An 18,227-nucleotide genomic window follows, 5' to 3' on the forward strand; every position below is an offset into this window, starting at 1 on the left:
TATCTGAATACTTTTTCTTTTTATATCCGTTTCCGTTTCGATAACTGTTACTCTCTGTGTGTGTGTGTGTTGTACTACATATACTCCTCATATATTGAGCAGAAGCCCCACAACAGGTAAAACAAAGTTGGGGCAGATTGCGTCTTCATCCGTTGAGAACGAAGAGTAAGTTTTCCCATAGACACAATCTTGTCGCTTTGGTTTTTGTCGTTAACTTTGTTGATTTTTAACTCTAACATCTCTCTTCTACAACTCGTAATAAATAATAAATATACGTACCCAACGCGTGCCTCACATCAAACATCAAACCAGAACCAACCAGAACCCCAAATATCCACAATATCTACTACAACTATTCATACATACAAATCTTTCTTCCTAACTTTTTCAAACTCTATTAACTATTTTCTATCCTCATACTTTGTAGTGCTCTCTTCTGTTCATGTGTCTCGAGATGCCTTGCTCTGCCAGTATCAAAACAAAAGACTAGCCCATTATCATCTATCTATCTACATATATTCGATATTCTGTCTATCTATCTGTCATCCCACTATCATTCATTTACAGAGAAGCCCTAGCCTAGCCTTCTAGCCTAACGTAACCGTAAAAACTCTGTGTATTTATCTGGTACGAGTACGAGTATCCTCAGGATATTCCGATCACACAATCCCCTAATGAAACGCAGCACCGTATTATTGAAGAACTACTGTCTATAACCTCACATCCTCCTGTCTGCTCTCCGAATATTCTCTCGCTCTCCCTTTATCTCTCTCTCTCTCGATGTCCTCCTTTTCTCTCGGTGTATCTGCCACTTATTTATGGAAATTAAGATGGAATTCTGTGTGTTTTTGGATCGACTTCTTCTATTTCTGCTCTAACTTCGCTTTTCAAAAGCTTCATCTGCTCTGGGTGTTGGATATTTTTGAAGGGTTTTGATTTTTGACGGGAAAGGAACTGCAAAACGATTTGGGATCCCCCTGTATTATACCTATCCCATTATATTTTAACTCAGTTTCGAAACAAAGATTCCCAATAGCTTTGCATTCCCATTCCTATCTCTAGCCCCAACCGCAACATTCCCAGCTCCATCCATATACAATCAGTCCATTTTAATTATTTAACACACATTCAATTAAATCCCCCGAACCTCTACAGACCCCAAAATGTCATCTGCATATGTATGGAATACGCGAGGTATCCATTGTATCCGGTTGATGTTCTACGTGAATTATTTACATTTTGTTAACCCAAACCGCTACCACATGACACGATTCTTCGATTTATATAGCCAAGTGAGATGTGTTCGCCAGGGAGGACAGTTGTTCCGCCTTTGGTTTTCCCCCAACGGTTGCCCCATTTTTAAGTTGTTTTTTCATTTTTTTCGGCAGCTACTAGAGATGGACGTGGACTGGAAAAACACTGACAAACCAATCTGTTCTGTGAAAATTCTTTATGGTATTCCCGCACGGGTGTATGGATTTATTAAATCGTATCTTCTTTCCGAAACATTCGAGTTTCGAAATTCACGCTTGACGGTTTTTTCCATTTCCCAACACCCAGCCCACGCCCATCTCTAGTACGAGTAACTAAAGGCAAAGTTTCGACGAGTTGAAAAGTCTGACCAACTTTATCTGTTGTTATCAGCTTAGTGAGACCTGTGGCTTCTTCTTCAGCTTCTGTTTTGGGGAGTGGGACTAATCCAAATAATCCAAAAAAGAAAAATAAAACTAAAAGCTTTACCAAAAACTCTCAACTGATGTACTATTTATATTTTTTCTTTCTATTGCCAAACATATATAAAAAAATGAAAATCATAAAAACTAAATACAAATTCACACATACCCATAATCTATCTAAATACAAATGCAATTGCCAAATGCAACAACAACAACGTGTCTCGTTTCTAACATTATTGTCGCCTGTACCGGTTCGCTATTTACTCACTGCCAACTGCTGTGCGAAAAACACTCGACCGCCCTGCACTTGACTCGCTGTCACCCACTCGCTGAACCAGCAGCGAGTCGGCCAGGCAGCGTTGCAACGGAAACTGCAAGAACCTCAACTGCAGCCAACACAGCCACAGCCGTGACCAGGCGGACTCGACGGTATCCGGCGGGGAGCAGCAGCAGGATAACAACAATTCCAACAGCAGCTGCTGCCTGCAGAAGAGGTCAGAGGAAGAGGAGGCCCAGCCGGGAGGCACAAAAACTGTGGCAGCTGACAATCAGGCCAGCATAGAGAGTCGCACCAAAGGCGTGTCTATGGCCCCACAGACTCACAGCGGGCCCACGGGTCCGCCACCGACAGCGACTGTGACACCTGGCGGCGCCGAAGAGACGCTGACAAAAACAGTGCCAGCACTCGAAACCGTGACAGAATCTGCTCTGGAAGAGCACTCCATGGAAACGATGACAAAACCTGCAGCGATAGATACAAGTGCTCCACCCCCTCCGGCTGTTACCAGCACCACGACGGCGATGGCGACGTCGACGACGACGACGACGACGGCAACCAGTGGCAGCTCCACTGGGGAGGCGGTTGCGGCTGAAAGTGTTTCCAGCAGTAGCAGTTGCAGTAATAAAGCGACCGTGCACCGACAAAGACGCCTGCGTACACCGGTCTGGGCGAGATCTATGTCGACGAATAAAACGTACTTGAAAAATGGTTTCTTCTAATCTAACAACAAATTAGCCTTACCGTTAATTGTATGCTTTTTCCGTTTAACCCTTACGTTTCGTTGTCGATTTGTTCTATGATTTACCTTGCGTTAACCAACACTGCTCCAAAATGACTTATCCTCTCTCTATCTCTCTCCCTCTCTCTCTCTCTCAACTCTGTCACTATCTCTTTCTCTGTCTACTGACCTTTGTCGCGACTTTCTACTTTCTACAAATATCCCATATATAAATGCTGTAATCCACTGTCTAGCCTCTGTCCCTCCCAAATCTTTTGCTCGCTTCTACTCTGTAAATATGTTTATATTTTTAAACCCCCAAATCCACTTGTTTCTTACTCCCAAACCCTGGCTCTCTACGTATTTGTAAATGTATTGTCGCTGTGACTTTGTACAAAGTAAAGGCCTATAGATAATTATTCTATGTATGTACATAAATGTAAATGTTTTTTCCACACATGAATTCATGGCATGTTCTTGTCCAGTTTGTCCTCTTTGTTTTCGTTGTTTTCCCTTCTTAAAAATAGCTTGAGCATGTGTTTGTCATGTAAGCGTTTAAATTTTCAAATCCGCCCGCCACGCGCGCCGATCGATTTGTGTGTGGTCGACCGCCTATCGAAAAGTGTGACCACACGCCTAGATCGATAGCTGAGTATTTTCGCGATCTCCAGCTGCGGCCACATTGTTGCCGCCAAAAGTGCCCGAACAGATATTTTTTTTTGCATTTTTTAAAAACATTTTAAGTAGACTAAAATCAATTGTTAATTGCATTGGACGGCCTGCCCCGCACAACCGACAAGTGTGCGAACGTGTCGAGTATCGAAAATGAGCAGTGATAAAGTGAAAAACGGCAACGAGCATGACTCCGACGACTCATGTGGCGTAAGTACAAACCAAACACAGAAAAAGAAGAAGAAATGACAAACGATGGATCTTGCAAAAGTGAAAATGAAAATTAATAGCATGTGGCTGGCAGGATGAGTCGGCCAGTTTTACCACAAACAGCACCACATCGCAAAGCAAATCGCCGACGTCCAGCACGCGGAGCAAGCGCCGGGGGCGACGCTCCACCAAATCGAAGCCAAAAACCGTAGCCGCCTACAAATACGAGTAAGTGTGGAGCACACAAAAGGGGAACCAATACCAATACAGTAAGCTCCGCCACATTGTCTACTTCAAGCACACATGCGAAGGAGAACCATGGAGCCAGCATTTTCGGCGTGGCCTTCAACACCCTGCTGGGCAAAGACGAGCCCCAAATGTTTGCCACAGCGGGCAGCAATCGGTGTACAGTGTACGAGTGCCCCAGGAAGGGCGGATTGCAGCTAGTGCACTGCTATGCCGATCCAGACGTGAGTGGGCTGGACAGAGTCCTAGACAACAGATGTACAATTACTGATTACTGACCGAACTCTTGTTGCATTGTTTCGCAGCCCGATGAAGTATTCTACACCTGCGCCTGGTCATATGATCTGAAGAGCTCTGCTCCGCTCCTAGCTGCTGCCGGCTATCGGGGCGTCGTTCGCGTGATAGACATTGAGCAGAACGAGGCTGTTGGCAACTACGTTGGCCACGGCCAGGCCATCAACGAGCTCAAGTTCCATCCGCATAAGCTGCAACTGTTGCTCTCCGGCAGCAAGGATCACGCCATACGGCTGTGGAACATACAAACCCACGTCTGCATTGCCATCTTCGGCGGAGTCGAAGCCCATCGCGATGAAGTGCTCTCGATAGACTTCAACATGAAGGGCGATCGCATCGTTTCCAGTGGGATGGATCACTCCCTGAAGCTGTGGTGCCTCGACAGCCCGGACTTTCAGCACAAAGTCGAGCTATCGAACACATTCAGCCAGGAGAAGTCGACAATGCCGTTTCCCACAGTGACCAGGCATTTCCCCGACTTTTCCACGCGCGACATCCATCGAAACTATGTGGACTGCGTTCAGTGGTTCGGCAACTTTGTGCTGTCAAAATCCTGCGAGAACGCCATCATCTGCTGGAAGCCGGGACAGCTGCACCAATCCTTTGAGCAGGTCAAGCCCAACGACTCATCGTGCACCCTCATCGCCACGTTCAGCTACGACGAGTGTGAGATTTGGTTTGTGCGCTTCGGCTTCAATCCCTGGCACAAAGTCATCGCATTGGGCAACCAGCATGGCAAGGTTTACGTATGGGAACTGGATCCCAGCGATCCGGAAGGAGCACACATGACGACGCTGCACAACCAGCGGAGTGTGTCCACGGTGCGGCAGATAGCCTTCTCCCGAGACGCCAGCATCTTGGTCTATGTGTGCGATGATGCCACCGTGTGGCGCTGGAACCGACCTCAGGCGGCGGCCATTTGATTAGCCAAGCCGCATCATTGCCCAACAACCACAACCAAATCTCACGTGGCCAAAACTCACTTACATTTCCTCACTTGTCTAGTTCCTAGATTGTTACAATTAAATCAAATCGAATGAAAGGCCGCTGCATTTTCCCTGGAAATTCAAGCTCAAGCCGGCATTCTGTCGGCATCGTTAAGTTCCCTTCAAGTTGTGCGTCCCCAGTTGGCCATTTCTAATTGTGGCGCAAAGCAAAGCTCCGCATAACAAATGGCTTTCAATTTCTCCGTCATTTATATGCATTGCTGCACCAGGAGAGACTGCTGGCATGCCATTCCCTGCCGTGGTTGAAATAAATGCGACGAAATTGAAACTGCCAACGGGAGTGCGCGCGCCAACGTATCGCCAACATCGCCTCAGCCAGCAATCCCAGCAGCCTTAACAGCTCCCAGCAGACTGATTAAGAGAACAAAGTCCCGCAACGATTTGGTATACCCTTGCCGGATGGATATGGCACACTGACTTTTGCTTGCAGAATGATACAATGAAGATTATTGATATTCTTGGGCAACATTTTGGCAGATTTCATTGGTAGTTCATTGAGTGTCTGCCCAAGAGATGTTTTGTTTACAAATATAGAAGTACTTTTGATCCACGCCCATCTCTTTGGGACGCAAAGTATTGAGACCATCAACTCCTTTAATACACATAGATATCCATTCCAAGTAAAGTCGAATAGTACTCCACTCGTTGCAAGGGTATACCACATTTCGATTAGCCAAATGTTCCCCGATTTTTCGTAACATTGTTCTTGGCTGATTGGGTTCTGCATCTCCTTTGTTCGACGTTCGTTGACCGCACCGCACCGCACTCCCCCTGACAACTCCGCCTCCTTCCATTCCACTCCATTTGCCTGCTATGAGTAATTAGCTAAAGTTGGCTTGGGGCTTGGGGCTTGGGGCTTGCCAGCGGTATTAAGTTGTCAATAGGAGATTCCGAGAACTCCAGGCAACAACCAACCGTCTTGTATGGGGTTTTGGGTTCGGGGTTCGTTCAGCCTTGACACGCAAAGTCGAACGACTACTGTCACCGGGCGGCTCTTGGTCGGGCTAATCCAAAGCCGTTGTTTCTAGTTGGACGAGTGTTTTCCTTTGAGTTCTTCGGTTGCCATGCTGATGCTGGGTAACCAGCGGGCCATATCCTTGGCCATAAATCGCTGGCTGAAATTATAGCTGGCGGGTGTCCTGCCATTGTCTGAAGGAGTACCAGTGGCGGGGCCTCGTCTGCTGCTGTTACTGCTGCTGCATCATGTTTGTCGTTTGTTTGTTTGCTTGCATGTACGCGTACATCAGATGCCAGTCCGCCAATACCGCCACCACATCCTCGTCCTCGTCCACGTCCACGTCCACGGTCTGTCCCAGCTCCACGCATGTCCTCCGCTACGCCCGTCGTCACAGTCACATCCATGAGAACGACTACAGCGACTGCAATAAACGACGAATCATTCGCTTGCGGTTTGTCCTTACCATCTCCCTACGCATCCTAGTTGTCATGTTTCACGTTTCATGTTTGTGTGTTCCTCGGTGTCGTCTGTGTGATTCTGATTGCTTGTGGTGACCCATCATACCTGGTACTTCTAGGAGAAACACACAAGGGTATATTATTTTTGTGTTGTCTTAAAGTTCTTGCTCCTATCGTCCGTAATATCGTATAGAACATGCTAATGAGAATCCAAGTACCGGGTATCCTCTAGTCGGAATATCGTCTATACCGTTCGCACTTTTTTTGTGTATCTTGAAGCTTTGTTGTAGCTGTTCATTCCGTTGATGTTTCACTGTCAAAATACGCAATTACCCGCACTCGCAGGATACTTGTTTCACCCACTTGTGCACCACAAAACCCCCACACAGTACAGTACGAGTGTAGATGATGATTTGCGTCTTCCACTTGCGGTTCTAAAAATTAATCAAGCCAAACGCCTCTGGCAAACTGTGAGCCTCCTCCTCCTGGCTGTCACTCTAATTCGGTTGACACCGAAATTAGTTTAGCATGTCATTTCTGGCAGGGCTCAAAAGTCAGTTAGTCAGTGACAAGTCGAAAGGTCTCGGATGGTCGGATGCCGGCGACTAAAAGCCCCCTAATCAGGCTTCCGAAAATCCTTCGACTTCGCTCTAAGCTCTTAAAAGGTGGGCGTATGGCACGCCTACTTTCGATTTATGAAGACAAATCGTCAAACAGCAGGCCCCCAGTGCACACTACAGTAATCACAAATGAAAGAAAGTCTTGGGGCCACAAAAGTGGAAGCCGGAATGCCCCTTTATATGGAATGCCGTCTGGAAATATGTAATGCGTGGGCGGTAAATGACAATGGCTTCCGTTATAGTCATAGGGAGATTAGATATAAATTGTATTTTACTTTAAGAAATATTTATGATAATTTTAGATACATATACATACGTATATAGTGGAATACCAGATATAGGAACATTTGCTAAAATTTAATTAGGATAATATTTATTTTTTTGTAAATCTCTTCTCGACTAGAACATCCGTTTTGGATAATCTATCCAGAAATACAGAAATACTTTAAGGTTCTATTCACTTACACTAATATATTCTTCTTTGAAGAGCTCTCTTACGTATTAAGTATTATGTAAATGTATTCCAATTTACATATCGCACGTCATACACTCGCGTCCCATAAAATCGTCTGGCAATACTCGTACTCTAGGCTTTTCTTATCACTGAACCCATCGCTGACGCAATTTTGGCTTTGTTTAATTATGATAAAAAGCAAATAATAAAACTTCAAAAAAGACAGAAACGCATATTGAAGTCACAATTTCTGTAAAATTTGAGGTAGATATACGATATATTCCCCTGTATCTATAGGCATATGATATGACTGTGAGTGTGAGTGTCGTAATCATGGACGCAGATATCTTTAGTTGAAAATTCACAAATTAAATGCCATTTGCGGCTCCATTCATGCCGATAAGGTTGAAATAAATTTAATGTGTTTCGGTTTTCGGACCCGTCACACACTCGCGCGCGCTGATGATCGGCCACAAGAAAACCGTGCAGAAATAAAATACGAAAAAACAAATTACAAATTATTCAATAAATCACAATTACAAAAAAGGGAAACTCTGCAGTTATGATGCAGCCCCAGCGAGGGATAGGCAGAGGGACCGACAAGTAATTGGCGACCGTATCATTAATAGTCATTAACTCTGATTGAACAAGTGGTGTGGACTGTGTCTCAGTTCGCGTTAAGTGATGTATGTGCATTATAATTAATGGTATACCGGCCGGCTACTGGCCTGCATGCCAGTACACCTGCAGATCGAAAACCGTAAACCGAAAACCAATTAAAATTGGCAACTATGTACTATATTCAAATGAGTCAGACGTAAACCCCCATCGACTGACTCTCTACAGAAATTGGGTCAGCAGTCCTCCCCTGCCCCACTCCGGCCACAAGTTGAAGGTTATTCCATATACCTAGGGTTAACAGTGGCTAAGCGTCGGCGTGCACTCATCAATCATCTTTCCGCGAGCACAATGGGAGTGACCCAAAAAGAGAAAGAAAGTAAATAGCCTCGGCTAAGGACCACTCCACAGAATGACCCCAAGGAGACGTCGCAGCGAAGACGAAGACGGACAGCAGCTGATATTACCCAATGCGAAAATCAATAACAAATGATGTTAACGGCCAATTTTTGCCACATAGGCAACTGGGTCCGAGTGAGGGGCTACATTTCGGAAATGTATCCAAAATAGGCGCATCAAATGAAAGGACCTTCGGGCTGTTGTTCTGCTACTATTAGGTATTGTCCTGTCTTCCGCTTTGCTGCTAATACAAAAAGAGAATAAGCCCTTTAATCGCACAAAGTCGTGGGCGGTCACGGGCGAGGGTTGCTTGAAACATGGAAAGGTTTCAACAGAAGGAAAATAGGCGATGGCCTGCAACATTTGTTAGTAAATGAGATCTGTTTAAGGAGATCTTTGGTTTGTTGTTAGACGGAGATCATCCTTGGTTCGCCCTAGAATCGCTGATTCGAGCGGACCGAACCAAGGGATTACCGCATCCCACCGAATCTCTATCCTTTTCTACTTGTAGACCAGGCTTATCTGTTGATGAAGCATAACTTCTGTTTTCATGCTGGGATTATATGGAATTCTCTTTCTTGTGTGGAAATTCCATTTACTTTTCATTAGCCGCAATTACCACTGGCAGCCCTCGCTGTGGCATTCCCAGCATTCCCGCTTTTCTCTCGGCTTTTGTGTTATACTACACGCTTGTATCCTTGTGTCCTTGTGTCCTGGTGGCACAGTCACAACAGACCTTCCTTGCCACCGATTCCATAACTATGGGGTCATGGGGCGGGCAGGGGGCAGCGGGCAGCGGGTAGCGGGTAGCGGGTCGAGAGCTAATGGGACATGTGAGCCGATTTTGTGTGTGAGTTTTCAAAAAGCCGCCGACAACACAAAATCATTGGCACAAAACAAAGCTGTCAATTTGCCAGCAATTTCCCGTGTGTCGACAATGGCAGCGAAGAAGAAGGGGCAAAATTGAACAACGACGACAAAAACGCTTGGGGCACAAGCACAGGAAATTGCACGCATAACTATTAAGTGGCATGCGCCAAGGGGAAATGAACACACCAAGGAGGGGCGGGACGGGGCGGGGTGGCGTCCTGGGCAACAACGCATTATCATTGGCCCTTTTATGGGGCGATGGTGGCAACATTTCTGTCTTAGTCCTTGCCATTAAATGACCCTTAAAATCAACCAACACCCACCAAAAGATCAAGGAAAGCATATTTCATCAAAATTGCCAGACGAAAGTTTAAGGTTGTAGCATTTTGCAAAGGAAACTTGAAATCATTTTCATGAATTTTCAACGAAGTTGCTAAAAGTTTTTGACAGCAAATGTTTGACAAATGTAGGACTAAGTGGGCAAGAAGCTATTGACCTGGATATGGGGTTCAGAGGTTGAAATTTAGTTGGTGTTTAATAATTATTACAGATTTAGGAGGCTAAATGGTCCCCTAACAACGTTCAATGCTATTCCCATCATATACCTCAGAACCACTCTCTAATATTGTTCTTTTTACCTCTAATAAATACAAATATAATTGTCGTTGCACTTTTGTGTCTTTATCAGTTCAAATATTCTAACAATTTCAAAGCTGTTCGCTTAAACTGCAACCTGTTGCAGCCTTTTCAAACACTTCTTATCGAGATTAAAGCTCGCGTGATATCCGACTGCATATCATGGGGTAAGTGAGAGGAAAACTCCATGGAATTCTTATAGGAAAATCATGCAAATGTGCCAATAACTGATGCAATTTATTTAACAAACGCCACAACACGCAATTCGCCGCACGCTCGGCTCCGGCTCTGGCTCCGGCTCTGGCTCTGGAGAACTGAAATGAAAATTGAATCCAAGGAAAATAAGAGAAACCAAAGGAGAATGAAATAAAAGAAAAAAATGAAAAAGGGAACAGAGCACAGAGCACAATATAATGAAAATAAAAATGAAAAGGAGAAAAACAAGAGCTGAAATGAAATGCAATTCGTGGAGAAAATAAGGAATTGTGTTCTATTGGTGGAAGCTTCTCTGTTGGCTTTAGTTTTATGGTAACCACCAATCCACCTTAAACCCTTCCTGCCTTAAGATCCAGCGGAAAAGTTGCAGAGTCGCGGAGTCATTAAACAAAAGGCAAACGCCAAGGCCTCGAAAGGAAGTCGGTTACGGCTTATAGTCACTTGTGCCCGCCCGGGTATAGCCCGTTCTTTTAGCCAAATTCGTGACGTTCTCGTGTTTATCAGGCTCCAGCAATTCCCTGTTCTGTTCTGTTCTTTGTACGAGTGGCACGAGTATTATTACAGTTTGTGCTCTTCCTCTTCTTTTTTCCCTCTTTTTTCCAATGGCTGGTGATGCCTTTTAGCATTTTGTGTAATTGCTTTGTGGGAAATAGTAAAAATATATATGTTTTGCATGGCTGTATGTCTTTGTAGCTCCAGCTTGGGAATACACTGCAAGAAAATATCCTGGGGGTTGCTTAAAAGGGAAAAACAATGGAATCGAATATTTGAATATTTTAAATTCTAAAGCTTAATATTTCCCAGACCTTAAGATGAAGCTATAAAGTTTTCAGGTCTAATTTGTAGCTGCATTTATCAGCTTTTCAGAATGGGAAAGTTCATTACAATCAGATGCAAGATACTTAAGTTTGGAGAAAAAAAAGAACCACTTCCCAAATAAAAATCATAAAAAATACCTATTTTTTTAGGAAAAAAATCTATAGTTCATTGAAATGTTTCAAGCCCCAAATCTATCAGAAAAAATCGGGTTAATTCGTCGAGTAAAAAAGAGTTCGGTAATGATTGTCTAGTGCCATCAGAGAAACCCTATTAGAGTCCCTTCTTAGCCCATCAGGCCATGGATTTTTCTCTCAGTGCTGGGTCTTTTGGTACATAATAGTTCTGTGGGCTTGGCATGACTCGGCGATGTCTTAGTGCTGACATAATTGATATGGCCACCTAGCACAGTTTTCCATTCCCCCACCCCCCGAGTTTTCCATTCTGTTGTTTCATTTTTTTGCAGTTGGCGTGCGCCAGGCCATGTACACGCAATCGAGAGCTGTGTGCGGGAGTGGAGTGGGGGAGGGGACTCTCTCCGGGGGACCTGGGCACGCAAATGGAGGATTCCAGCTGAAATGTGGCTTCTTCTGGCAAAAGTTTTGCTAACCATTCGCTGGCGCTCTGGTGGATTCCCGAGCAATTCAGTTTAAATTTAACCCGCGACGGGCCAAGTACACAAAAAAGTCGAGCCACCAGCCAGCGCCGAGCCACTTGCCACGGGCAGGAAACAATAAAGAACGAAACAGAGCAAAACAGACACACAATTTTGGCTGAGAAAAGTGCTGCGCAAATATTGGTTGTTGTCTCATCATTAAAAGCGCATTTTGCCAGCTAATTACCGCGGAAAGGGTGTGGATCCCCCCACCAGCCTAAGCCAGCCGAGTGATGTATTAATTTCAAGTGAAAGTAATGTAAATCAACCGGGCACGACATTGCCGCAAAGTCAATTTCCGTTGGATTCCATGTTGAGGCCAGGCACTGGAAGGGGCGGCCAGCGGTGTAACGGTGTTCTAGCTGTATCTGAGGCAGGAATCGAAAGAGACGACCCATCAAAGAGTCGAATCACCAGGCGGCTAACCGTCATTACCATCGTGGTCGTCGTCGCCGTGCGCGCCATGAGTCGTCTGCGGCGTGAGAGTAGCCGACAAAGCGTCATCACCGTCGAGCTGATACAGTTCATAATTCAGTATCGTGCCCAGGAGACGCAGGACAAGAAGAAAAGGTTCGATCCAGCTTCAATCCTGACCTTCCTAAAATCAAAAGAAAAACAAAAACAAAAACCATACAAAGAACTTTTCATTATGTTGTCTGTCTCTGAAGCGGAGCATGCCATGCTCACGGAATGGTACTCGTTTTTAAATACAATATAATTCTACAAAACCAAAACCAAAACCCCTAAACCACAACCAACAAAAAGTACAATTAACCAACGGTCCCATGTAGTGTGTCGGTCCGAAGGCAAAACTCTAGCTCTAACTCTGTGAAATGTCAACCAACGATGTAAATATCCGTCCAAACCGCAAACCGTCCAGTCCTGGCACTTTGGTGGGAAATGCACACAAATAAATTCACTTGAAAAATGTTCTTGCGTGCGGTGCGGCGTGGTGTGTTATGCAAGAATGATGAGATGTGTGGAACATGGCTGCCAGATAGGGTTAATGGTGTTCAAAGAAGTTATCGGTACAGGAAGTGCCCAGTGCCAGGGGAAGTGCAAAAATGAAAGTGTAATAGAATGGAAAAATATATACTAGGTATATATTTCATGAACTTTGAAATGCTTTTAGTTGAATCATTCCTGTAAAAGGATACTCTCTAAATTGCATTGCTGTTAGCTATTACTTCCAGTTCCAGTTTTCGTGGATACCATCAAGACGAAGAACACCCAAAGTGATTTAAACTCTAAAGACCACACAATAGCGCTATGGCTACATTTGAAGCCACCTCAAATGCTGTGGTTCACCACCAGATTATTCACTGCGGCAGTGCGAGTACTCATATAATCTCGTGTCAGTGCAAAATGCTAATCCCAACGCCAAACAAGCTGCAGACCAGATCCTGCCAGAGCCCTGAAGTTTGTCTAATTAACCATAATTGAATATTTCGCTAATTTGCTTAAGTCGACTCGACTCTGCCTCGCACTCTGCCACAGTCTTGGTACTGTTTTTCAGTTTCTATAGAGCGCTTAAGTGCTTTGCAGCTCTTTGGATAGCATGTAATGAGAGGCAGATGTTTTTCCAAGAACAGTTCTCTTTGATACGCAAGCAAATTCAATGAAAACGTGTACGAATGAGTCAGATCTCGACTAGGAAATACCCTGGAATGAAATTATTATATATTTCCGGTTACAATTATCTTCTGATGTAATATTTATGGGTTAACGACCTTTGGAAAATGGGAAAGTATGAGGTCTACGATAGCTCTGGATATTCTACTATTTCATTCAAAGACATGGCATCACGCCTGCTAATGGATGATTGAAAGACCTTCATGACTTCTTTGCCAGAATAGTTGTTATCCTATAGTTCCGATACATTTACCCTTCCAAAGGCAGTTTTTCGCACAAGTGGAATTAAGCCTATTATACACATAACAGCCTCCCTTATTATCCCACACTCTTTTACAGGGTACAATATAATATTTTTTAAAGAAATTTTACACGGGTCTGAAACTTAATAAGGAGGGGAAAAAAATCTCCTCAAGGCGTTTCCATGGAAATGCATTGATTGGGTCTCTGGGAGCAGAAGGACACTGCACCTAATAGACCAATTAGTGAGGGATTTCACTATGCGAGTAGATGTGTGTGCGTACGGGTGTATACTTGTATGAGGGACTGTTGCCAACGCCAATTAGGATGGCTTGATGGAAAGTTCCTGGAATGGAGTCGACGACGTTGCTCCTGGCACGTTTCGTTCTCAGTGTTGTTCCTGTTACCGTGTTGAACGAGTAGATGTTGCACCTATCCGTATATCGTAGCATGTACATACTTGGCATGCAATTAAGAAAATCCGACAAGTCACCACGCCCATTGAACCACCCACATGCCACATGCCATATGCCACATGCCACTCGATGCATGCTGCACTCTGCCTGCCTTTGTTAGCTTTTTGCTAAGTAGCAAGTTTTTACTGTACCGCATTCCAACACCACACAATCCTCAATCCCCTCCCTCAATATTCTCCACCCACTCCCACTAGTTGAGATGTTAACTAACTGTAGTATCTGTAGTATCTAAAACTGTATCTGTTTCTTTAACCAACAAACCAAACTTTATTTTCCGCTTTACACAAAATAAAAACTAAAGTTCTGTTCTTCCCCGAATAAAACAAAGCAAAGATTTCCTTTTTCCCTACCAATTTTTAACCCACACAAAAAAAAGTTCGGTTTATATTATTTCTTTTAACTAATTTCTTATTATATTAAAACTTAGCTTTAAACTATTTTCAATTAAAGGAAGAAATTCAATAGAAATTTCTATTTTATTTTTGTACATTTCGTGAATATTGTTTCTGGTAATTTCGTTTAACAATTAATCTAGAGAAAGTATCTTTAAATGCAGCCAAACTAATAGATTGTTTTCTTTTCCCATCCGCCCATCCGCCCTGCCCCCTACCCAACCAATCCCCCAACCCCCTGCAGGCGCCTGGCCGACGAGGACGATGAATTATCGGAGGTGCAGCCGGATGCAGTGCCACCGGAGGTGCGCGAGTGGTTGGCCTCCACGTTCACGCGCCAGATGGCCACCAGCCGCCGCAAGAGCGACGAGAAGCCCAAGTTCCGTTCGGTGGCCCACGCCATACGGGCTGGCATCTTTGTGGACCGCATTTACAGGCGCGTATCCAGCTCCGCATTGATGCAATTTCCACCCGATGTGGTCAAGCTACTTAAGGTGAGTCGAGGTCTATTCTAATGGAACATTAAGTAGATGAGGCGGAGAGTTCCCAGGAATGAGAGAACCGTATACAATAGAGCTTAGTCTTAGGCTAGGAGGAGTATTATATCTTCTCTATATGTACATCTGGATATATTCAAACATTTGATTGCCAACAGAACCTGGATGACTGGACATTCGATGTTTTTGCTCTGACGGAGGCGGCCAGCGGACAGGTGGTCAAGTATGTGGCCTACGACCTGTTGAATCGCTACGGAGTGATACACAAATTTAAGATTGCACCCGGCGTGCTGGAGGCGTTCCTGCACCGCGTGGAGGAGGGCTACTGTCGGTACCGCAATCCGTACCACAACAATCTGCACGCGGTGGATGTGATGCAGACGATCCACTACTGTCTGTGCAACACGGGCCTGATGAACTGGCTGACGGACCTGGAGATATTCGCCTCGCTGCTGGCCGCCCTGCTGCACGATTACGAGCACACGGGCACCACCAACAACTTCCACGTGATGTCCGGCTCGGAGACGGCGCTGATGTACAACGACCGGGCGGTGCTGGAGAACCACCATGTGAGCGCCAGCTTCCGGCTGCTGCGGGAGGACGAGTACAACATATTGTCGCATTTGTCGCGCGAGGAGTACCGCGAGATGCGCACCTTGGTGATCGACATGGTGCTGGGCACCGACATGACCAATCACTTCCAGCAGATGAAGACAATGCGCAACCTGCTGACGCTGCAGGAGGCGACCATTGACAAGTCGAAGGTGCTGTCCCTGGTGCTGCACTGCTGTGATATCTCCCATCCGGCCAAACAGTGGGGCGTGCACCAGCGCTGGACCATGCTGCTGCTGGAGGAGTTCTTCCGCCAGGGCGACCTCGAGAAGGAGCTCGGACTGCCGTTCAGTCCGCTCTGCGATCGCAACAACACGCTCGTCGCCGAGTCGCAGATCTGTTTCATCGACTTCATCGTCGAGCCCAGCATGGGCGTCATGTCCGACATGCTCGAGTACATCCTGACCCCCATCGCCCCCGTACTAAAGACGAAGCCGTTGCCGCTGCTGGAGCAAGAAGGGGCCAGCCTGGTGGGCGGCTCCCGGCCCTCCGACCGTCGCACTGATGAGAAGTCCTCCGACTGCAGTGCCCCGCCCATGGCCCGCAAGAGCCTCACCGGCGGCACTACTACCAAGTTCGTAATACCCAAGCCCTGGCTTCTCTGTCTCGCCGAAAACAAAAAGATCTGGAAGGAGCAGGCCGTCAAAGGTGAGTTCCCCTGTCCCTGTCTTTGTCCCTCTCCCTGTCGCTGCTTCAGCCTAATTCTTTATTAATTATCATATTAATTGGCTGCCTTGTCGCCCATTGGACCATCGTCCCGCTTTCTGTAGTCTGTACTCGAGTATTAGGCTCGTTAATTGAGTTTGAATGGCCTTCGCTTTGATCTCGGCCAACCAGCCACCCACCCAGCCAGCCAGCCATTTGTTATTAATGCTAAAACCATCTTACGCAGAGCTCTTGGATCGGCGCCAAAAGAGCGGCCATCAAACCTAGCATCAGGACCAAGCCCCGAAGCGAAAACAAAAATCTCATTTGAAACTAAAGTAAGCTGTCCCCGACACAAGTAGGGATAAAGGCAAAAGAAGTGAAGACAGAATGAAAGAACAAAACAAAAAATCTAGAATGCAACATAGAAATCATTATGGACTGAAAAAAGGAGCTCATGCTGTCAGTACTCTTCTAAATGTATACCCAAATAAATGCTCTATCGTCTAAGTTTTTCTTTGAGTCTAGCCCGTAGAATATATTGAGAAATAACCACGATTAACATATATGTTATTCTTCAGATGCCGAGAGCCGTGCTTTGGCCACCGCTGCAGAGGAAGCCGCTGCCAACGCCGCGGAAGACGGAGACAAGCCTGCAGCGGAAACGGAAGCTGGCGGCGAGGAAACAGCAGCAGCAACAGAGGCGGAGGCGGCGGCAGATGGCGGTGCAGCCACCTAAACATACACATAGGAAAAAAATAAAACAACAAAAACTTGAACAAAAATTAAAAATGAATTAGCAAGCACACAAACAACCACAATTCCAAATGAACAAAAGAAAATGGTATAATGTTATATACGCTTAGGAGCAACATAGAAAATATGATTATAAAAACCGCTTCAGATGCGCTCTCTCTATGTGAATGTTGGTAGAATTAGAGATGCTTAGGATCTGTAGTTGGAACAGAGACAAGATACAAGATAAATACTAAAATATATATATATTATAATACATCAATTGTTGTTGCAAGAATTAAGAAATTATTAAGGACAGGCGGCACAAAGCATATGGATATGAATACGAATTAAAGTTCCAGTTCGCGTAGAATGTACAGAACGAGTACATATGTGTATAGGAGGATGGGATGGGAATTCGATGGTTCGTTTCGAGAAGCATTTATAGTTAGATTTGAGTTATAGGACACTCTAACCTTAACCATGACCTGTATTTGCATTAGTTTTTAGTGACATGTGGAATTTACGTACATATATAATTATATGATTTCTATAAGTTTGATTTATGGAATTTTGTTCCAATTAAAGTACATATATTTTTGTAACCATTTCCATTGATTTGTTCTGCGTTTCTCTTTTTTGTTTTTCTGGTTTTTTGGTTTTCTTTCTGTCTTTGCATTTAATAAGCATTGAAATTGCTCAACTTTAAGTGTTGTTTGCTCGATGGGACGACAGCCCAGAGTCAGATTCTAGCGCTGTTTAGATCTTAAGTACCTTAACTAAAAACTAACCGAAGAAATACCTGAGAACCTAGCTATACGACTTTGTATATATACTCTTCCTTAACCACTAACAGACTTAGACTTTCCTCCAAAGCAAAAAGGATTTCTAACCATTTTCCACTCTACAAATGCACATAGCTACCTATACGAAAGAATATACACTATACATATATGATTAAGGATATAATAGTCACGATTTCTACAAAAAAACATATTTATTTTTATACATGAGCGAGTGAGAGAGATATAGGGAGGGAGAGAGAGTGAGTGAGGGCGAGAAGTGAGAAGGATTTAAATCGCAACCGAGTTTTGATTTCCTTTCGTTTGGGTTTTTCTTTCCTTTAACCAACTTGAAATGTTTTCAAACGTTTTTCAAAATGTCTGATAGCGGGACCATTCTTTTAAGATTTACC

At 44.7% G+C, this 18,227-nt stretch overlaps 2 protein-coding genes across 10 annotated transcripts in view; both read left to right on the forward strand.

Annotated features, from left to right (window-relative positions):
* Positions 1-17,650, forward strand: part of LOC6595489 (calcium/calmodulin-dependent 3',5'-cyclic nucleotide phosphodiesterase 1) — a 115,330-nt gene extending 97,680 nt beyond the window's left edge. For 3 of the 9 annotated variants that reach the window (XM_026989020.1, XM_026989015.1, XM_026989014.1), the window contains 4 exons: positions 2,015-2,650; positions 14,788-15,037; positions 15,199-16,300; positions 16,879-17,650. In XM_026989020.1, coding sequence (XP_026844821.1) covers positions 2,015-2,650; positions 14,788-15,037; positions 15,199-16,300; positions 16,879-17,036 — 2,146 coding nt within the window. In that variant the 3' untranslated portion in view covers positions 17,037-17,650. Of the gene's footprint in view, positions 1-102; positions 166-2,014; positions 2,651-11,771; positions 12,374-14,787; positions 15,038-15,198; positions 16,301-16,878 lie in introns of those variants that run through there. The other 6 variants (XM_026989018.1, XM_026989016.1, XM_026989019.1 and 3 more) reach the window with 4 other exon arrangements.
* On the forward strand, positions 3,384-5,019 carry LOC6595490 (polycomb protein esc). Its single transcript, XM_002020559.2, has 4 exons — positions 3,384-3,556; positions 3,651-3,784; positions 3,855-4,026; positions 4,108-5,019. The coding sequence occupies exons 1-4, from the start codon at positions 3,500-3,502 to the stop codon at positions 5,017-5,019; spliced, it is 1,275 nt and encodes a 424-aa protein (XP_002020595.2). The 5' UTR covers positions 3,384-3,499.
* Positions 17,651-18,227: the final 577 nt, after the last annotated feature.

This window comes from Drosophila persimilis, unplaced genomic scaffold, assembly GCF_003286085.1.
Source record: "Drosophila persimilis strain 14011-0111.01,24,50 unplaced genomic scaffold, DperRS2 tig00000191-arrow-pilon, whole genome shotgun sequence".
NCBI lineage: Eukaryota > Metazoa > Arthropoda > Insecta > Diptera > Drosophilidae > Drosophila > Drosophila persimilis.